The 21,674-nt window shown below is 46.1% G+C and overlaps 1 protein-coding gene across 2 annotated transcripts in view; it reads right to left on the bottom strand.

Annotated features, from left to right (window-relative positions):
• LOC138453359 (trans-1,2-dihydrobenzene-1,2-diol dehydrogenase-like) overlaps nucleotides 1-18,773 on the bottom strand; it is a 97,755-nt gene extending 78,982 nt beyond the window's left edge. The window contains exon 1 of one of the 2 annotated variants that reach the window (XM_069606131.1): nucleotides 18,516-18,773. In XM_069606131.1, the coding sequence (XP_069462232.1) occupies nucleotides 18,516-18,605 (90 nt within the window). In that variant the 5' untranslated portion in view covers nucleotides 18,606-18,773. The remainder of the gene's footprint in view (nucleotides 1-18,515) is intronic. The other variant, XM_069606122.1, reaches the window with a different exon arrangement.
• Nucleotides 18,774-21,674: the final 2,901 nt, after the last annotated feature.

Here is a 21,674-nt window from a genome sequence, read left to right as displayed (position 1 = left end):
CTGCAACAGCCCCTTTCTCAACCAGCCCTTAAATCTCTCCACTAGCTCCTGTGGCAACAAGGATGAAATTCAAGACTCTCTGCATCACCCACAAGGCTTTCTGGGGCCTGGGACCCTGCTACATCCAGCTTTCTCTCCCCAAATACCTCCCTTTTAGAGGCCTTCGGTCCTCTAGCTCCAACTCTCTGCGGATCAGATGTTTTACCAAGCAGAGAGTGGGGGTAGATCTCTTTCTGGAATGGCCTCCCTGCCCCTCTCAGAATTGAGCCGGATCTCGTTAAGTTCCAGATGCTTCTCAATACTTTTTCCTTTTCTCCTCCTCCTTCGCTCTCCCCCTCCCGTGCTAAGGTCCCTCTGCCTCTGCGACTGATGCCTGGCCCCTTATGAGTTCTTACAGGGACCAGCACCCCTAACCAGCACTTTCCCTTGAGCAACCTTCCCAGACTAGCCTGAATTCTGGTCCACCCTGTCCTCGCACTAGCTGACCCTCCTCCCTGTATCCCCCCCGGCACTTGTCCTCTAGGGCTCCACCCCAGCAATTGCCCAGCCCCTTGGGCCTCACCTCCTGCACTCCCCCCTCCACCCCTTCCCTAATCCCAGCCCAACCGCCCTGACCTTCCCCCTCTCCCTGCACCTATTTCACACTTCACTTGCACGGTACAAATGCCACAAGGCCTAGTAGAACCGTTTATAGTTTTTTTGTTGTTGTTCTCTCTTCTGCCCCCTCTTTTTTGCCTTGTGGCGCCTTTAAACATTTTTGTATAGGTCCCATACAAATGTAGTGTGTCATTCTCATGCTATCAAGTAAATAGAGAACAAGCAGTTCTTTAGCCTGTCACCCTTTCTGTTGAGAATGACACAAGGTAAATGTGTTATAAGGCTGAGGCCCTCAGTGCCACTGAGATGATCGCCTGTGGACATTCACTTAAAATCACTACATACTTATGTAGTTGGATGCCAGACGTAGAAGGTCCCTTTGGCTTAAGTGTCATCTGATCCACAAATATCTAGACCATTGTAACCACGGGCAGTTCTACATGATTTTATAGACCTCTTTTTTGAAGGTCTATAGTTTGGTTGATAAACCTGTAGTCAACCTTTTTTTCTCTTATAGGCCACAAAGCTTCCCGTATTCATATATACATACACGCACACACACACTGCAGACCTTCAAAAAGGGTCTGTCTAGTCACTAGTCTGCACACCACAACGGGCAACAGAAATGTTTCAGACGCTGTCAGCTACATAACTCAATATTTTATGAATTGAGCAAAACAAATCCTTTTGGGTGGCATTATGATTTCAAGACAAGATTACAGATGACATCCGCTTCCCTCCCAAACCAACTAACTCTTAAATTCTCTCATTGTGATCTGAACTTCTCTAAACTACTGGAAGCGCCCCTTCTCATAATGTTAATTTGTAGAAAAATTCACACAAACATCCAATACCTTTCCTGAAAACACTGCTGGTTGAGTCTCCCCCATTCTGCATCCTTGTCCTCACATTCCATGACAACTTCCACAACTCTGGGATTTAACTTTATTCATAGGAGATTCTGCATATGAGTGCAGATGTGTGGTACAGAACTTGCTTGTATAGGCCTTTAAAGGGCCCGGCAGTCACCCTACACTAGATGGCCATGGAAGCCCAAGATTAAACAGACGTTTGCATTAGGATCTACACAATGTATTCAGTGTCACTCACCCAGGTCGACTGACAGGCCCTTTGCCAAGTCCTACTGAAGCGAGATGTGGACCACAAATATGCAGATATTTGCGTGAATATTTCCAAATGCCCTCAAACAAACAAGAGTAACAACTCAACCAAATTAATAACCATGTGTCTTATAGGATCTAATATGTCAAGGGACCATGCAAGTGCCAGACGCCACCCAATACAAGACCCAGCCAAACAAAGCATGTACATATGCACATGGAACTTCACATCGCTATCCGTCAACCCAAATGCAATGTCTTGCCTCGTTATGGCATGCTATACTGTATTATGGAAGGAGACGCTCACAAACACATGCACTGGTTACTACATTATGTAATGCCTGCAAGGTCATGTTATTCCTGTGACTTCATGATGTGATTGAAAATGTACCGCTCACCTCAACCGTGTAACCTACAAACATCTATATACTTTTACACTAGCACCCATTGTCTGCCTCATACCACTCAACCCTTAAAATGTTAGATGTTCCCACGCAGACCCCACCACCTCATCTCCTTGACCTTCACATCCCACACTGACTGCAGTGGGGCAAAACCTACCCATTCAAATGCCCAGTCAGGCTGGGATAAGGCCTTTGAACTCCTACTGCATGAAGCAGCCGACTGGCCAGAGGAAAGCACCCAACAACCCAGGCACCACATATATGGACTCCGAAGAAGCACTTCTTCAAAAGAAAATATCAAGATGTGGAGACCATTGAAGAGGTGGTCGATCACTCGACCAGTGGGGGAATGTAGAGGCACAGCTGCATGCCTCTGCAGTAAAATCCCAGCACCCTACCTCCTATATGTTGGAAGTCGGAGACTGCGCCATGTTTGACACCAGCAGCTGTGCCAATTTCACAGCGAGTGTTTGAGAAAATTGATCCTTTGAGAAAACCCTTTCGAATGTATCCCCGACGTCAATCTGAGGGAGGAACTCCCTGAAGGAATATGAAAAAGAGTTAAAGAGAAGCTAGTGACGTCACAAGAGACGAGTGTGACGCACTGAGAATATTGACTGAAGAGATGTATTGATCTTACGGAAACTGATGATGAAGTTAAGAATCGAGTACACTTTCATATGCAGAAAAGAAGATTGCACGCATGCAAAGTGCTATAGAAATGCAACCATTCAATGATTTTACAGACGCTGAAACGCAAATAGACTAAGTGATCCTAGAAGCTGGCTATATGTAGTGAATAGATTGCAGGCAAAGCTGCCATTGTATAGAAGCTGGAAATCTGTGCCATACATTTTAGTAAGCCCGAACCCATGTAAAGGAAAGGCAGAGAATTTTGTTGCAGCATGAATAAGCTGAGATCGTGGAAGAGCCTGGCAGGGCTGTCTGGCCTGTCATCAAAACAGAAGTAGCCAAGGTAGGTTATCTACTCTTGAAAGCAATAAATGTTGGAAGGATAAATCATTCCTTATCAATGGGCAAAGAAAGAACACCAAGAGTGCCAAGTTTTATTCATTTAAGACTTAAATGCTGCAGAATGGACCAGGATCCTGGTCTCCTGTCACGTAATCTGAGGGTGGAAATAGAGTTGAGCTTGGAGTCCTAGAACAACGATAGTGAAGGCCTGTAGTCCCATATATTCCCACAGACAAGAATACTTTGCAAGGCCAAGTTCAAAGACAATCTGCATGTCAGAAGGCAAGGGTGATGAGAGATGTTGGGCTAATTGGGTGGGGAGGTAAAGTCAAGTCCACCTCCTGGAACCTGGGAATGAGCTTACGTGTTGCTAAGTGAACCAAATGTTCCAGACATGGCACAAGCATGCCAACCAATTGTAGAAGGCTGTATAACAAAGGGCCTTATAGTTTGAGAGCCAATGATATACTGTGTACTTAATAGTGTTGAAGATGACATATTTTAGATGTATGTATAAGCTGTCCACCTGACAGTAGACAGCCAATCACAACCCCAGCCCTTATAGAAAGTATGCTTAGATGCTCCCCTTGAGCGTATCACAATCCCTCGTAGGATTTTCTTATTTGCTAGGTAGTATGACATCACTGTGTCATGGGTACTAGGTTAGGTGTCACTATCCAGTCGCTTTCATATCCAGTTCATGATAACCAGAAGAGAAAATGATCAGGAGCATTGTGGGTAAGAGCATGGAGAGCAAGGTCAGGGTTGATATCCATGTCACCCATTGGAACCTCCTACGCCCTTAGAATAACGTGAGACTTCCTGTGCCATTAACATGGATTCCTTTTGTGCCAATCCGGAACTAATACAATGCTCTAGTCTTTGGGCGAGGTCCTCTATAAAAGCCACACCCAAAGAAAAAGCAATGCTTCGTGTGTTTTTTCTGTAGCATTGAGCATGTGCTTACCTGGTTCCAGTCTCCGGAGTTTCTCCTACGTCTTTTCTGCAGTTCCGGTGCCCGGCTGGCCAACATCCTCGCTACTATGAGCTCCGCATCTGTAAAGAGAAAACAACAGAAGCATTAGTAAACGTCAGATTTCAACTCACCTGTTTCTCGGCGGTTCCGATAGTGTCTACAACCTCATCTTCCACCCACGGACCTTCTAGTCACCACCGCTCGTCGGATTCCCTTCCGAAGAGGTACTTTTTGGCAAACCTGCAAAGAGAAAACACAAGGGAAAGACGGGTTAGACTTTAAAGACATTCTGAGAGCAAAATCTGAAAAGGCAACTCAAACCCACACTTTCTCTCTAGCTAGCACCCAGTGAAGTAACTGGGCAACCAAGGACACTTGGACATATTGAACTCACCTGATCCACAGCATTAAGGGTCCAGTGAAGTAACTGGGCAACCGAGGACACTTGGACATATTGCACTCACCTGATCCACAGCATTAAGGGTCCAGTGAAGTAACTGACACTGGGACATATTTTGGGATCTCCAGAACTCTTCCAACTAAGGAAGCGGTGGCGCCGTCTTCCCAGCAGCATAACCAGAACTTGCAGTGAGAACAGCATCACTACAGCACGGCAGCCATTCGGCCCGCACCATTCCATCCCTGCAGAGCCAGGACGGAGAGCCCACCTTTCCAAACTAAAAGGTGAGCCCCCTAGACACAGTGCTTAAACCATTAGGAAGTCGGGAAGGAGGGTCTTAGGGTCTGGGCACTATTCATTAACCCGTCCCTTACCTTACAGGTAGAACCCCAGGAGAGGGAGAAAAAGTAGGATTTCGGGCAAGGGAAGAGCTGAGCAGAGGTCGAAGGAATCCATCGCTCCTGCAGAGTTTTCAGGTGAGCGTGACAGAACACGAAGCCTACCTTAAAACACCTCCGCCTGAGCGATGGAGACATTGGAGGTAGATCAACTGTCACAGTTATTGGGGGAGCTAAGGGCTGAGGTGCACGCAGCTCGTTCGGAGACAAACGCCTTAAGGCGTGAATTGGCAGTGAACAGGGACAAAACAGATGAGATAACTCGCCAATTGCTACAGACTCAAGCGGGTATGGCCCCATTGCCAGGGGGAACCACGGCACCACTGACTACACCATCCCAACCCATAGCAGCTCCAGTACAGGTAGTCCTTCCTGGCAACATAACTCTGGCGCCCCCGTAGAGATTCTCAGGAGAGCCCAAAAGATTCAGCACTTTTATGAATCAGTGTCGTCTACATTTCCTGTGTAAACCAGGGTTGTTTCCCTCAGACCAGTCTAAAGTAGCCTTTGTGTTGTCATACTTGGGGGGGACATGCTGCAGATTGGTCCGTACCGTTAGTCAACAGGGACGACCCTTTCCTTTGAAATTTTCCCGGCTTTCAACGTGAGTTGGAAAAGCTTTTTGCCCGCAGTACAAAAGGACAGGCCTTGGATGAGGAGTTATTATCCCTGCGACAAGGGAATCAGGATCTTTTGGCTTATGTAACAACCTTTAACCGTCTGGTAGCCGAAACAAACTGGCCCGAAGAAAAACGAACAACTCTTTTTTACCGAGGTCTAAGGCGAGAGCTTAAAGATGTCCTGGCACAAGTAGTTAACCCACCCGGTGGGTGCGCCGAATACATAGACCTAGCACTCCAACTTGATCACTGTTTGCAAACCCAGAGGGCCACCCGCTCACGCTCGGAGTGCAGGACATTCTACATGTGGCCCAAGGAGACGTCAGTTCACCAGTCCACGGAAACACGTCCTGAACCCACGCAATTAGGGGGAGTTTGAGGTCCCCTTACTAAGGCGGAACGTGATAGAAGGCAGCAAGAGCAATTATGTTTGTACTGTGGTCAATCCGCCCATTTTCTTTGTAACTGCCCGGCTAAACCGTCCCGAAAGACTGTAGGTGCCATGGATGGAGTAAAGGAAACAAACGAGGCGGAAAACTCCCAACGCTCGGCAAATTTAGAGGTCGGTTTGTCGAGCGCAAATAAGAGTCCCTTGACCTCTCATTTTACCATCCCAGTTACCATAGTGGACCAGCGCCAACCCTCCAGATTACATGCACTTCAAGCCTTTGTGGATAGTGGAGCCATTGGGAATTATTTGGACTCAGAGACGGCCGACAGAATCGGTTTACCAATTTGTTCAAAGGAAATCGTAGACAATGTAACCGCTATCGACGGAACTCAGCTACTATCAGGACCGGTTACCCGTTTTACCGCTAAGGTCATAATGCTCTGTCAAGACGGGCATAAGGAAGAAATTTCATTTGATCTGATTCCAGATGATCCTTGGCATAACTTGGCTCGAGAAACATAACCCACTTATAGATTGGCGTAGTAGATCATTAACCTTCCCCAGGGACTGCAGACACTGTTACGAGTCAGGTTGGACGCCGGAACGACCTATAACAGCATCTCAGAAGACACTCTCAGTGTTGGGGATGTTGGGAGTATTACCTCCTGAATACCAGGAATTCCGAGACGTATTCGCCAAGGAACAAGCCAATGTTCTGCCCCTGCACCGTTCTTATGACTGATAGACCTGATACCGGGGGCAAAGGTTCCGTGTAGCCGCATATATGTCCTGACGGAATGGGAAAACGCTCATCTAAAAGCTTACTTGGACCAATACCTCGCGAATGGTTTTATCCGCCCTTCCAAATCCTCCGCAGCGTCTCCCCTCTTCTTCGTCCCGAAGAAGGAGGGGGATCCAAGGACGTGCATCAATTATCGCGCGTTAAACCAGGTCACGGTGAAAAACCGGTACCCATTACCTCTAACACCCATGTTACTCGACCAAGTGCGCCAAGCGCAGGTGTTCACGAAATTGGATCTTCGAGGGGCCTATCACCTGGTGCGTGTTAAGGAGGGTGATGAATGGAAGACCGCGTTCCTCACCAGGTACGGCCTCTACGAGTACCAGGTAATGCCGTTCAGGTTATGCAACGCGCCAGCGGCGTTCCAACACTCCATGAATGATGTCCTACGAGAACTGTTAGATGTATGTGCCGTAGTGTACATAGACGACATCCTCATTTATTCGGCTACTGTACAAGAGCATGTATCTCATGTACGGGCAGTTCTTCACAAGTTGCGCGACAACCACCTCTATGCCAAACTTGAAAAGTGCTCCTTCCATGTCACCGAAGTTGAGTTTTTAGGATTCGTCTTGTCTCCACAAGGAATCCGAATGGACAACAGGAAAGTAGAGGCAATTCTCACTTCACCATCACCTTCTTCTCTAAAGGGAGTGCAGAGCTTCCTGGGTTTTGCAAACTTTTACCGATGCTTTATACCCGGTTTTTCGCATTTGGTGCATCCTATTACCACCCTTTATGCAAGCATCAGAAATTTGAATGGATCCCCGCAGCCGAGGAGGCCTTTTGTGCTCTGAAGAGCAGATTCACATCTGCCCCTGTATTCCAACACCCACAACCAGACCTCCCTTATATCGTTGAGACTGATGCTTCAAGTTTAGCCATGGCAGCGGTCTTGCCCCAACGGAACCCAGACACTGGTCAGCTACAGCCCGTGGCTTTCTGATCAAAAAAATTCTCACCAGCAGAACTAAATTATGCGGTTACCGATAAAGAACTGCTTGCGATAAAAGAGGCCGTCAAGGAATGAAGGCATTATTTACTCTGAACCAAACATACCATTACCATAATAACTGACCATCGGAATCTCCAGTACCTATGTTCAGCTAAAGCACAATCATCTAGACAGCTTCGTTGGGCTCTGTTCCTATCAGAGTATGATTTTGTGATTACCTACCGACCTGGAGTAAAGAACGGGAAGGCAGACGCTTTATCGCGCATTGGCAAAGGTGAACAAGCTTACAGAACTCCTGATCTGGTGGACATCATCCCGGGGGACAAGATCCTAGGTCTGTGTGGAGATGATTCTTCATGGGAAACATTCAAGCAGAAGGTAAAAGACAGTCTGCCCATAAAGGACTTACAAACATGGGAAAAAAAGGGGGTCAACTTTTCCATCAAGAATGGTCTGCCATACTATCGAGATCGTCTATACCTCCCAACACGTACCCTGCGGGAAGAAATACTCGTTAATTACCACGATTAACCAATGGAAGGTCACCCTGGGGTGGGTAAGACCGCTGAGAAAATTGAAAGATCCTACTAGAGGCCAAATTGGCGACAAGATACCCACGACTTTGTCAACTCATGCGGAACATGCACCCAAAACAAGGCCTCAAGACGAAGACCCGCTGGTTTACTGCAACCACTGGCTCTACCACCTACACCTTCGCACACAGTCTCAATGGACTTTATCAAGGACTTGCCTCCCAGTTCTGGATTTAACACCATCCTTGTGGTAGTAGATTTGTTCACCAAGATGGCCCACTTTATCGCCCTAAAGGGGATTCCATCAGCTCTGGTCTTGGCTCGGGAATTTCTCCATAACGTTGTGAAGTTGCATGGGTTTCCATCCATATTAATCTCCGACAGAGGAAGCCATTTTGTGTCACGATTCTGGAAGCATTGCTGTTCTCTGGCCGGAATAGAAATCCGGTTGTCTACCAGTCATCACCCACAAACAGACGGCCAATCAGAGCATACAAACCAGACTTTGGAATAGTACCTCTGTTGTCTACTACACCAGACAGAACGTTCCTGGGAAGAGATATTGTGGATGGCCGAATACACATACAATAATTTGATAAACACCTCCACATGCATGATACCGTTTTACACTCTGTATGGCCGCAACCCTAGAACTTCAGCATACGACCCACCAAAAGCCATCGAAATGCCAGCCATCGAGACTTTACACAAGAGAATTTCACAGGCAAACAAAGACGCAATAGAACACCTTGAGGCAGCTAAGATTACACAGAAAAGGTATGCTGACCGCCACCGACAAGAGGCCCCTAACTACCAAGCCGGGGATTCAGTATGGCTGGCAACAAAGTAAATAGCGTTGAAGGGCGCCAGGACATTTCAACCCAAATTCTTAGGCCCGTTCACAATAGAAAGCGTAATAACTCCTGTCGCCATGAGATTAACTCTACCTCCACAAATGTGCATACACCGCGTGTTTCATGTTTCCTTGTTGAAACCTGTGCAGTCTGGGACTAGAACATTAGTTCCCCCAACCACCATAGTAATAAAAGGGGAGGAACCGGAATATGAGGTCAATCAAATACTAGATTCTAAGATAGTAAGAAAGACCTTGTGCTATTTGGTGGACTGGAAGGGATATGCTCCTCAAGACAGGTCATGGGAGCAAAGAGGGAACATTCATGCCCCTCGGTTATTACTCAAGTTCCATAGGAACAATCCCACTAAGCCTGGTCCGGGAAGCACACCCTTGGGAGGAGTCTTGAGGGGGAGGACTGTCATGGGTACTAGGTTAGGTGACACTATCCAGTCGCTTTCATATCCAGTTCATGATAACCAGAAGAGAAAACGATCAGGAGCATTGTGGGTAAGAGCATGGAGAGCAAGGTCAGGGTTGATATCCATGTCACCCATTGGAACCCCCTACGCCCAAAGAATAACGTGAGACTTCCTGTTCCATCCTCGCTACTACGAGCTCTGCATCTGTAAAGAGAAAACAACAGAAGCATTAGTAAACGTCAGATTTCAACTCACCCGTTTCTCGGCGGTTCCGATCATGTCTGCAACCTCATCTTCCAACCACGGACCTTCTAGTCACCACCGCTCGTCGGATTCCCTTCCGAAGAGGTATTTTTTGGCAAACCTGCAAAGAGAAAACACAAGGGAAAGACGGGTTAGACTTTAAAGACATTCTGAGAGCAAAATCCGAAAAAGCAACTCAAACACGCACTTTCTCTAGCTAGCACCCAGTGAAGTAACTGGGCAACCAAGGACACTTGGACATATTGAACTCACCTGATCCACAGCATTAAGGGTCCAGTGAAGTAACTGACACTGGGACATATTTTTGGATCTCCAGAACTCTTCCAACTAAGGAAAAGGCGGCACCTTCTTCCCAGCAGCATAACCACAACTTGCAGTGAGAACAGCATCACTACAGCACGGCAGCTATTCGGCCCCGCGCCCCTGCAGAGCCAGGACGGAGAGCCCACCTTTCCAAACTAAGAGGTGAGCCCCCCTATACACAGTGCTTAAACTATTAGGGAGTCGGGAAGGAGGGTCTTAGGGTCTGGGCACTATTCATTAACCCGTCCTTTACCTTACAGGTAGACCCCCAGGAGAGGGAGAAAAAGTAGGATTTTGGGCAAGGGAAGAGCTGAGCAGAGGTCGAAGGAATCCATCGCTCCTGCAGAGTTTTCAGGTGAGCGTGACACACTGCTGATGTTTTCTTGCATATAAGGATGTTTTTATGAGAAATTTGTCGAGAACTGAGCGAACGTCCATTGATGTCCGTTGTAACATCCCTGTTTTAGAAACATTTTCATAAAACAGCAACGTTTGCCATCTTCCTGAGTTGGTTCGATTATTAGTTATTCTGCAAACCCCATCCACTGCATGCACGATACTAAAGAACCATATGTTCAGTTACATGCAACAAATCATGGTTTCCCTGTTCTGACTAGCATCATCACAAAAAAGCAACCCGAAGAATTGTGAAGAATTACATATATATAGTCTTCCACTATTGACTATTTAAATTGGTAACCCTAACAAAGCTCTTATATAATTTTGTTACCCTGGTAGTTCACCTCAGTCAGGCTCATGGTTAAATGAGCAACGCAGTTATGAGACGTTGTGTAGGGCAGGTTCTACAACACCGTAGGTGAAGGGAAAGCAGGAGTGCTCTCAGTCCCAGGTATAATGTGCATCATAGAATTGACAGAGCATACCACAGCTCACATCTTCAGCTCAATCACACACAACCCCTACCATCAGCTGCAGCCAATCCGATCGCACAGGATTATGATTTATTCTATCTTGGGTCTCCCTTCTGTATCGAACCCACTAAGAACCCATTTCTCTCCTCTTTTCCCGCAGAGTTGCGTGCAACATGACTGGCAAAAAAGCAGGATGTGCCCAAGACTTGTATACATTACATAGTATAGGTATCCAAACATTGGCAGAATTATTTTGTTGAGCTTGCAGTTATAGTGGGATGTCAGTTGGAAATATCCAGGTTGTAAATGACCACCACGTAAGGGAAGTCTGATGGTAGTTTGAGGCATTTCTATTGCTCATTTCTGGTAACCAGTCTTCTGCTATTCTCAAAAGAAGCCCCCCCCCCTTTGTTGAAGCATTGACATAATTAACTATTGGAGGTGCTCTCTATGCAAACCAGGGAAGCAGTTGATATTTTCATGAACTGTGGGATCCGGACATCAGTCATGTGGGGGAGGGTCACTAGATGGGGTTATGCTAGTAAGTTGTACTTCCTCCAGGTAGCCACTTTCATACTGCTTGCAGCACTTTCATAACGTTTGCACTTTAATATTGTTAAGCTTGGGCATACAGATCAAAGTATGTAATGGGTTACGTGTATTTTAAATAGTCTGTATTTATTGAGAACATGGCGTTTCAAAATAATCAAAATAAGACACTTAAGGGATCATGTTCATCAGAGCCGTAATGTCGTAAAAACCTCATGTAAGACTTTAACGCCTTCCATTCACGCCATGTCTCATTTTCCATAATTTGCATGGTGAAGAAGGGGGGCGGAATGCAATTTGCGTTTCTGCTGCGTTCCTTGCTCTCCGCCATATAAAATGCTCCAGCATGTACGCCGGCATTGATTTTCATGCCGCAAAAATGCTAGCAATGCCTATGGAGTCTGCCTGCTTTATGTTGGTGACCCGCAGGGATCTATTGTACACACTTCCTGCCATGCTTGCATGGAAGGCCGCGTGAACAGTATGGTAAACCGTGTTCCCAATTGAAATTATGTCAATGAGGGTTTAATAGTAATTGTGAGCACCGCTTGCCATGCAGTAATTGTGAGCGCTGCATGCCTAGCATGGCAAGCGGCACTCACAATTTAAAGTAAATGCTGCCTGGCATGCAAGCATGCCAGTCAGCATTTACTGACTTTGCACTGCGGAGTGCAAAGGCACTTTTGCAATCCGCTGTGCAAATAACGAAAATTGCGTGGCAGGGAGCCATTTCTGTTGCAATGCAAATGTAACAGCTCCCTGCTGTCAAATTACACTTTAATAAATGTAGCTCCTTACTGATTAATGCACAGTAGAATTGGCAATCCCCGACCAAGTGCCTTACCAAGGATTTTTAAGAAGTTTCATATATCCTCAGGGTGTAGCAATCAGAGAGGTGATCTTGTTTTACTCACATTTTATCATATTAATGCAGTTTAGTATAAAATAGGTATAGCCTGCACCGTTGCTTCTTTTAGAAGCAATTTTATGAACTTGCCCTTTAATCCCATACGCTTACATATACATTCGTACGATTTTGCCCTTCATGATGTAATGGTTAAAGGAAATAACTAGAAGGCATCATTATGAGTTGGGTGGACTTTTAGTTTTGGTAATTCTGCAGGAGATTACCACTAGCACTAGTAATGGTATTGCTTGAACATCACCAGCAGTATTTCGGCAATACCACTTTGTATTTTATTTAAATAATTTTAACCACCATTATAATGGTGGACATGTATAATGAGGGCATGGGCGCTACCATCCTGAGCAATGGCGATTCTGATTCAAAAATCTTTTCAGAACTATATAAAACCCGCAAGCAGTGCAGGATGGCTAAGTGAAAAAGGATATGCGACGCAAAAGGTAAACCACAAAAACTAGTGACACCGCTGGATCCGCTAAATTCTACAGGTATTTCTGAGCCGTGCAAAGCCCCCAAGAAAAAGAGTCAAAGGGCCTCATTACACGGAAGGCGGTAATGGTTAACGGCCACCGTTAATGGTAACGGTGACCGTTAACCATTACCGCCTTACTACGAGGTCCCTTAGCGGGTTGGTGCTTTAACGCCTGCTTTTTGCAGGCGTTAAAAACCAACCCGCTAAGGGACCTCGGAGCTAATTACGGCACCGCAAAATTGCGGTGCCGTAATTAGCGCCTTCCCCATTGCCATAGAGCCCTATGGGGCAGAAATGGGAATGGGGAAGGGCAATGGCGGAAGGGGGATTTACCGCCCCTGCAACCTTGGAATGGGGCGGTAAATCCCCTTTCCGCCAAGGCGGTGCCCCTAATAGCGCCATGGCTCACCGCCTTCCGTGTAATGAGGCCCAAAGAGAAACCTCTCACAAGAAAAACGCCCTACGAAATCGACGGGGACTATAAAAAGCTGGCTGATCAAGGACAAGGAAACTGGGAAACCAATCAACATCGCTTCTGAAGACCATACACTCATTGAGGTGGAGAAATAAGACACCTCAATAGAAAGTTTGCCCCTGGGCAAATGGCCAGAAAGGGAAACAGAAGTCAGTGGCTTATTCTCAAACTGGTGTATGGGCTCAAGGAAGGTAGCAGATTTGGATGATAAGCGTTTTACAATCGCACAGAACTCATCAAATAAGAAGCTGTAATGGATAAACCACTCAGATCTCCTTAACCTCATTCAGCAAATACCACCGTTAAGAGTGTTGACTTCTGGAGATTCTGAATTTGTGGAACCCCTGGAACAAGGCAGTGAGTGCAGTGTATGTCATATACATTGCCACATGGCTTAAACGGCGGCCCTTATCGCCTCCCATACGAATAATCTCGAGAAATTGGGCTTTGATTTAAATATTAACTATAGCACACAGCCTTCCGCCCACTGCCCCCGATGTGAGGTAGCTTCAAAAACTCATACCATCAAAAGACCCACTACTGTGTCCCCGCCTAAGAAGGAAATGACAATACACAAGGCTGGGAATGGCTATTAAGCTTCTTACCTGCCAGACCTAAATTGAATGATTGAATCCTGAGGATAACCTCCTGGAACACGGGAGACCATCACATTTTTCTAGTAAGACTGGCTCCTTTGGAGAGTTACTTAAGAACGGAGACCTGGCTGAACTTGCAGTTGAATGTAGATGGCTATTGTGTGTTTCAGACTTTAGCCAAAAAAGGAGCTTTAGGTAGACTGTATGGAGGCTTGTTGACTGGTATGAAGAATAGCCTCTGTGCTAGGCGTATTGAGACGACAACCAAGTTTAGTTTGGCAATTGAATTGGCATGAGGGTGACCACACAGACATGATATTATTGGATGGAGACATCAATGCTAGATGTATGGATAAATGTAGAGCACCAGTATGCCCGCACGTGCTTGAAAGCAGTAAAATGTGCTTTTAAACCTGTCCAACAATCAGGGCCAATATTGGTTGGATTCCTGTACACATTGGGTGCTCAATATGTTGAATGGACGAACATCAAGGGACATACTGGAGGGCTACACCAGGAGTAACGGCACATCTAGGAGCACTTTAGATTATTTTTTGTATTGGATAATCTGCTGGTTGAAGTCCGGAATTTGGAAGTAGGTGGTATGGAATGGAGTGAGCATGCTATGGTCTCGCTCAATCTCGGCCTTCCAACCACAAGTGAGGGGGGTGCCTAAAATTGGAGGTGTAGATATAAATCAAGCAGGCAATCGCGTCTCCTGGTCTGAGGTAAACTTGAATATGTTTTCCTTCTTTTGGTCAAAGGCACACTTAAAATATCTTTCGGAATTGAGAAACGTAACAATTAATGAAATCAAAAACTGGATTAAAAGCCGGACAGCAAATTTTCAGCTCAATTCCATGCCATTTCATTACTTCCAAACTTAATGCAAAGGGTAAGACCTTCGATAAAAACATCAGGGATGGCAAATGTTGGAGGCGTAGCGAAATTAGACGGCCCCTGCATAATCCTTTAAATAAGAACTTGATGGCCAGAGCTATTTCCAATATAAAATGAAAATACAGAAATTGGGTGAAATGGTGGAGCCGCTCTGTTACGGAACGCGCAATGGCAGCGCATGTTCAGGGTTCTGAAGTGTCGCTCCGCTAGAATCCTGTGGTAGGCGTTAAGAGATACAAAGGGCCAGAAAGATTCTTTGGTTACTAACCCCATCAGTGCTGAGAGTTGGTCTGAATGTATTCATTTAAACATGTTTGCATCTGAAGCGTGTACTTTTGGAGGGGTTACATCCGACATGGAATGGAATCTGGATTGGGACAGCAATAGTATTCTAGCAGGCATAAGACAATTAAAATGTTCTAAAGCACCGGACCTGAATGGGCTGGCTAGCATGGTGTTAAACATATATCCTGAGATATTGTTCAACAAGGTCTGTCTCATATCATTCCAGATTCCTGGAGACATGCATTCTTGATTCCAGTATTTAAGAAGGGCCCACATACGTTACGTTCGAATTACCAATTGCTGTCTATGTTAGACGTGTCGGGGAAGATTTTTTCTTCCTTTGTCCTTCAGAAGTGCGTAGCGGTAACTCACTTACTAGACAACTTTCAGACCAACTTCAGACCTGGTTGCTCTACCTCACATAAACAGCGCTTAGTTGATTCCTGATAGGCAGAGCCAATGTCTGAGGTAGCCCAGGTGTATATACTACTTTTTGTGGACTTCCGGGCTGCCTTCAAGGTTGTGGAGCGAACTAGAAGCGCTGGGGTGCCCTCATTACCTTTTGCAGACTCTGATACTACTATATACAGACACTAAGGTGCAGATTAGGCTTGACGGAGCCAAACATTTCAGAGACTGGATTGATATAAATAAGGGGGTCAAGCAGGGTTGCCTGCTTTCCCCCTTGTTATTCAATCTAGAAATGGCCGGCCTGCCTGCAAGACTGCAGAGCGCCTCACATTGCCCCCCTAAAATTGTGAGGATGCACGTTGCATCTTTGATGTACGTCGATGACGTGGTCCTTCTCAACCATAACTAAACTGGCATGATGAGCTCTTTAGGGAACTGGGTATGCATGCGAGGGAAAATGAGCTGGAGGTAAACCTGGAAAAAACAATGCCATATTATTTGCAAATAGACCAGTCAGAACGCACCCTTTAGTGTTGGGACAGAGCACCATCGAATATGTAGAAAGCTATACATATTTGGATATGGGAAAAGGGAAAACCACAAGGTATTCTGAATTAATTTTAGCCAAAAGTCGAAAACAGCTGAACTGACGGGGCTATTGTACAACTTTTCTAAACAAACGGCGGTCTGCAGCCTGGATGGTTTGAGGATGTTGTATTTGGAAAACTTCGGCCCTTCCATTCTTTATGGTCTGGGGGCACTAACCATGGTAGACTTAAACTGGCTCAATGTCCTAGCAGGTAGATTCTGGAAGAGAATTCTCAACTTCCCCCAGGCAGTACCATTGGAATTGTTGAGGTTAGAGCTGGGTTTAATTTCGCTTGGAGCTCTTGCACTGAGATGAGAGGGGGGTTATATTTGAAAGCAACTAATCTCCCTAAGTGTGCCCTCCTAGGTCACCTGGTGGAGCACTTCGAGAAGGAGCCTAGAGTAAAGGCTGTCAATTTAAGGTTCTAATCAAAAGGCTCTTTGGGCTCATTCAATGGTCCTATAATACCGGTGACAGCAAGGAATACTGTAAAGTGAATAAAACCTTCAGGGAAAAAAATATGTTGTGGGATTGGAACCTCAATTAGACCCATCTAGAGAAATACAAATTCCACCAGGCAATGTCGTCGGTGTCCCACAAATATAAAACCCCCCCAAGGCTATTTAATGGAATTCCCAGACTCAGAAGTGAGAAGGTAAAGTTTAAGGCTACGTATCAACGAACTCCCGGTTTTGACCGTGATAGGGCCCAGGGTAGGGCTACCACTGGGGAATGTGTGTGCCAGAATCTCCAAAACATGCGATGACCAAGTGTTTACAATTGGGTAGCACCTATATGTGTAATTCTATGTACAAGAATATAAGACGATTAAGCACGAAGCGTTCCGGCACTATTGTTTAAAATCAGGCTTAGTGTCGCAGCATATCGCTCTTTATCGGATTTGGACAATTGTTGTTAGGATCCTGAAATGTGAGTGAGGATGTTGAACATTTATAGAAATGTTAGTTTTAACTTTTGTATATATATTTTAGTGATTTCTATATATTCGAAATTCTGAAATTGATTATAGTTTATTATATGTGAAAAGCTAATTTGAAGTAAGCACATTAAAATTAAATACAAAAATAATGTACAAAAGTGGTACATGCCACTAATGTGCATTTCTTAACGCACAAAATAGTAGATTCTGACCCATCTAGGCATTAGATGAGTAAGGTGCATCACATTAATAATATTGTTTTTTCCTGTTAAAGGGAAGTGCTTGTACTTTTTGTTCAGGGGAATAAAACTTTAAAACACTTGGGGGCCATTTTACAATCTTTACCTCCACCTCTGGGCAGGAGTTAATATTGGCAAATTTTCATTTTGAAAATCGAACTCGGAAAAACTTCAGCTGTATTACATTGGATTATCCCCATAGATATTGCCCTACAAACCTGGGAGGACATTAAAAAAACAGCAAAGGTTAGCAAATACCACGTGTTTTACCATTACCTCCCAACAAGGTCATTCATTCTAGTGTGTGGTACCTCGAAGCTGGTTTTCTGCGTATTGCATAGTAAAAAACAGAAATGGAACTACAAAATAAAAAAATATAAAACTAAATAACAAAACTCGTTCTGTTCAGACACATCCACCGTATCACTCTTAACTCTCCCTCCTGTGCCAAGAGCGCCAACACACCATTTACCCTCGATACCTCTGTCATAGCTCTCAACTCTCATGCTTTTGGCGGGTGTCACCCGCCTTGTAAACAGCTGACTCACCCGCCAAGCCTCCAGCACGCCCATTCATTTCAATGGGCGTCTCACCCACCAAAACTAAAATCGGGTGTTTTCACCCGCCTTCGCGACCCAAATGGTTGAGAGCTATGCCTCTGTGCAGCGGTGGACTCCCTATAGGGAACGCTGCAGATGTCCAGGTAGGCCTCTGCACCATGGGCCTCTTTTGTGTCCACATTTTCTCATACGAAAAGGGTTGGGCTTGCTGAAAATCAGAGGCGTAGACAGGGTAGGGCCTGAGCGGGCAAGGCCCACCCAAAATCTGTACATGCCCACTGAGCAGCAGTGGTGGGCATTTACAGATGTTAATGTCACTGTGGTGGGCCCAACTGCATTAGCTTAAAGCCCCAATTGTTAGACAATCCTGGCTACGCCTCTGCTGAAAATGTGTAATATGGAGCCGCTGTGGACATTATTTTCCAGGGTCTCTTCATTATTTCCTGGGCCTGTTTTGGTTCCCAGTGCAGCCACCCCTGCCTCTGTGGATGTCACCCAGTCCACCCCTGACTAACTCCTCCTGTGCAAAGACACCACTTACATATCTCTAGCATTGGGTGGAGGGACCCACGTTATCTTCCGTTCCCCAACTGCTCCTCTCCGGCCACCACTCACTGCACATTCTCCAGTCTTTGCTCACGTGGATAATACACTTAGCCTGGCACGCATGCGCACTTGCTTTACCCACCTGATGGTCTTGAGGTGGCAGTGTCTCCAGAGCGACCATGAAGTCGTGACTGATTTTCCCTGCGGAGCAAATACCCCACCTGGTAGCCATGGCTGAGAGGGCTGTTGGGTTAGAGAAGGCGGAAGGGGAGTAATGGAGGGAGGAGCACCAGGTCACCAGGTCGCCAACGCTGTGAGTATGTGTGGAGGGCAGACAGCACAGACCTTTGGCAGGGGCAGTGAGGTATTAGCTACCTCTGCGCCTGCTTATATACACCCCCCGCCCCCAAGGACAAAGATGCAAAGGTCCCTCGCTGCGGCAAAGCGCCCCGTAAACAATTAGCTGGCACTGTTTCCTACCTTTACCCATAGACGCCACCAGGGGGAGCAGAACAGGTTTGTTTCGCGTGTATTTCAGGGCGACCTGGCGGAGAAGTATGCCAGCAATGATTTCAAAACGGAGAGCCCTTTTTGTATTGCCAATTTTTAATAGGTTCTTTCCTTGAAATACAAGGTGTAAATACATCAAACGAACAGCTACTATAAGTATTACGTAATTGCAGGGTCCCATGTGTTAATATCCTCACAAAAATATCGCCATACAAGAATGGTGCCATATTTTTGCGGCGATACATTAAACCTGCGGGGGGACACCCCGCAACTCCCATATTATTTTAAAGGGGGAGGGGGACACCCCTGCAACTCCCGCTCCCATTTACCCCAAAAATTATCCCCATTAATAATATCGCCTATGGCCGTTCCCGACGACCACATATATGGCGATATTATTGGTGGGGAAAATTACCTGATACGGAGGGGAGAGCCATTGTAAATGTAAGCTTCTCTTATGGCTGCCAGAGGATGTCATGGCCCAGGAAATAAAGAGTATGAAGAAGAGAGGAAAGGGAGCTTGGGGAAGTGACAGGATCACATGGAAGGGAAGACAAAGTATAGTAATATAACATGACAGAGGAGGGACTAAAAGGTGAATAAAAAGAAGGATGGATGCAAAGGAGAGATATGCTTTGAAAGGGGAGAAAAGAAATGTACACCAATTACCCCAATATTGTTCCAAGAGCACCATCATCAGAAACTATCCTCATTAGTGCACCCAACTGCGCTGCAGAAAAGACCCCACACAACCATTAAAATGTTTAAACTATACAAATTGCTCTTGACGCGGTTGCAACACCATTAAAGAATAGCACTAGTGCCATGAATATGGCTTTCATGCCCTGCCAGTTGGGTGGACATGGCTGTTACCGGGCAGCCAGCCCGAGCTAAGGCAGGCCCTGGCGAAGCGAGGGCCTCAGTTTGGGCTGTGGGGCGTTAAAGGTCATGCCCGCCCGACTGGCAGGGCATAAAAGCCATTTGCACCCCAGGGTTCGTCTGGGGTGCTAATGGCTTTCCAAGTTTTTCATACTGTTGCCTCCCCACATGCAAAAAAGGAAAGAAAAAGAAGCGCCAACCAGGTTAGTGGCTCGGGTGGCTGGGACAGCAGGTGGTGGTTGTGTATTCGTGCCTGCCATTCCAGCCACCTGATTGGCTGATCGCTCTTCTACGAGTGCAAATATAAAGGCAATTAAAACCTTCGATATACCAGCCATTTTACACTGTAAGGGGGCTTAACCATCCTGGACGTTCATAAATATGTTTACTCCTACACCCTGTGCCCTTCCCTCCACACATTTGGGACGTTATTCCCAGGAAGGGCATAGGGTTGAACACTTTGTTGTTCAGCAAGGAATTGAAAATATGGTCCAGGGTGCATGTATGGGACAGACTTGTGCATGCTCCTTCCACCTCTGCGCACGCTCGGCACCAATCATCACTCCTCTTCTTGGCTTCAATGGACTGCAGTACTCTTCACTCACATATTGCACTCTCCGGGCACCAATATTTTCTTTTTGTTTTAGCATGTATGTTCCAGTATAGATCCCCATGCTCTCTGTCTTGAGCGTCTCTGCCTTTTTTGCTTTCTCCTCTGCCGGCTTACCATCGGCAGTGGACTTCAAGACCTTTGTTCAAGCCAAAATCCGGATAAAAAAGTCTTTATTTTCACAGAGTCCATGGCGATCTGCCTGACTGCCTCCTACACATCACTCAACAGGAAGAGACTGTTCAGGTCTTGCAGTGTCCACACATTTAACCGGGGCGGACCCTGAGGTCTCTTTGTGGCCTAAGACCAGCATTAGTGCAGAGCTGACTTTAATGTTTAACAGGTCTTTGCCCGAAGCACTGCTTAGGTGGTGTAAATCCAGCATGCTGGCTGAGGTTCCTGTTGCAGCTAAACCACTGCCTGGACCTTCTGTGCTCCCCCTGAGGACTCCCTAAGTCTGGACAATGGTCCTCTAAATCCAGTACCAGAGTCTCAAAGTAACTAAACGAGACATTTGCTTGGGACTGTAGATGCTGCAACATCCTCTCAGTGCAGTTAGTCCTCAATGTACATCCTGCTACCACCCCCTGCCAAACAACATTCCAGGTGCACGTTTTACACACTATGGGCGAGAGAAAGGTATCTTTATGTCCTAAAGACCGCAAGCCAGATCTCACACTTCCGGTTATTCCAGCAGTAGTCTTTCAGCTACTGTCTCAAGCGCCTATAGTCCACACACCCTAGAACCAGACCCATCTTTCCATGCCGATCAAGACACTTGTGGCCCTGTGTCTCACTCACTATGCATGGGGTATTCTCTTTCCCAAAACGCCTCAGGGCACATCTTGGATAGGGATGACTTGCAGTTTACATTACCTTCTTAGAAACGACAATCCTGATTGCCTTGGAACCTAGTTATCACCTACACCCTGATTCTTCATGGTCCTTTCTCCATGATATGACATTTACTAGACTGTGTTGCAGCCCATCAAAGGCTGTCCACATTCCAGCAAGCACAAACTCTGCTACCAAGCCCTACCCTTTCAAAAGGGCCTAAAAGAAGTATTTATTTAAAAAGTTTCCTGTCTTCGTGATGACTAGCAAAAAGGAAATATTTTAAGGGTATTGTGAAGCTGCTTAATCCTCTTCCTACTGGTGGTCGAGTAGAACCACTGACTCCGATAACATTGGCGCTTCTGTGTACAGCTCAGGTTCCGGCTGCACTGGTAAACCTGGTCCAATAGGCACTTGCTCTGCCTGCTCCTTCTACAAACCCTCAACTGCAGTGCTTCCGGAGGCTCC

This window comes from Ambystoma mexicanum, chromosome 1p (genome assembly GCF_040938575.1).
Source record: "Ambystoma mexicanum isolate Mex_15411 chromosome 1p, UKY_AmexF1_1, whole genome shotgun sequence".
NCBI lineage: Eukaryota > Metazoa > Chordata > Amphibia > Caudata > Ambystomatidae > Ambystoma > Ambystoma mexicanum.
This window is presented reverse-complemented; position numbering and strand designations above follow the sequence as displayed.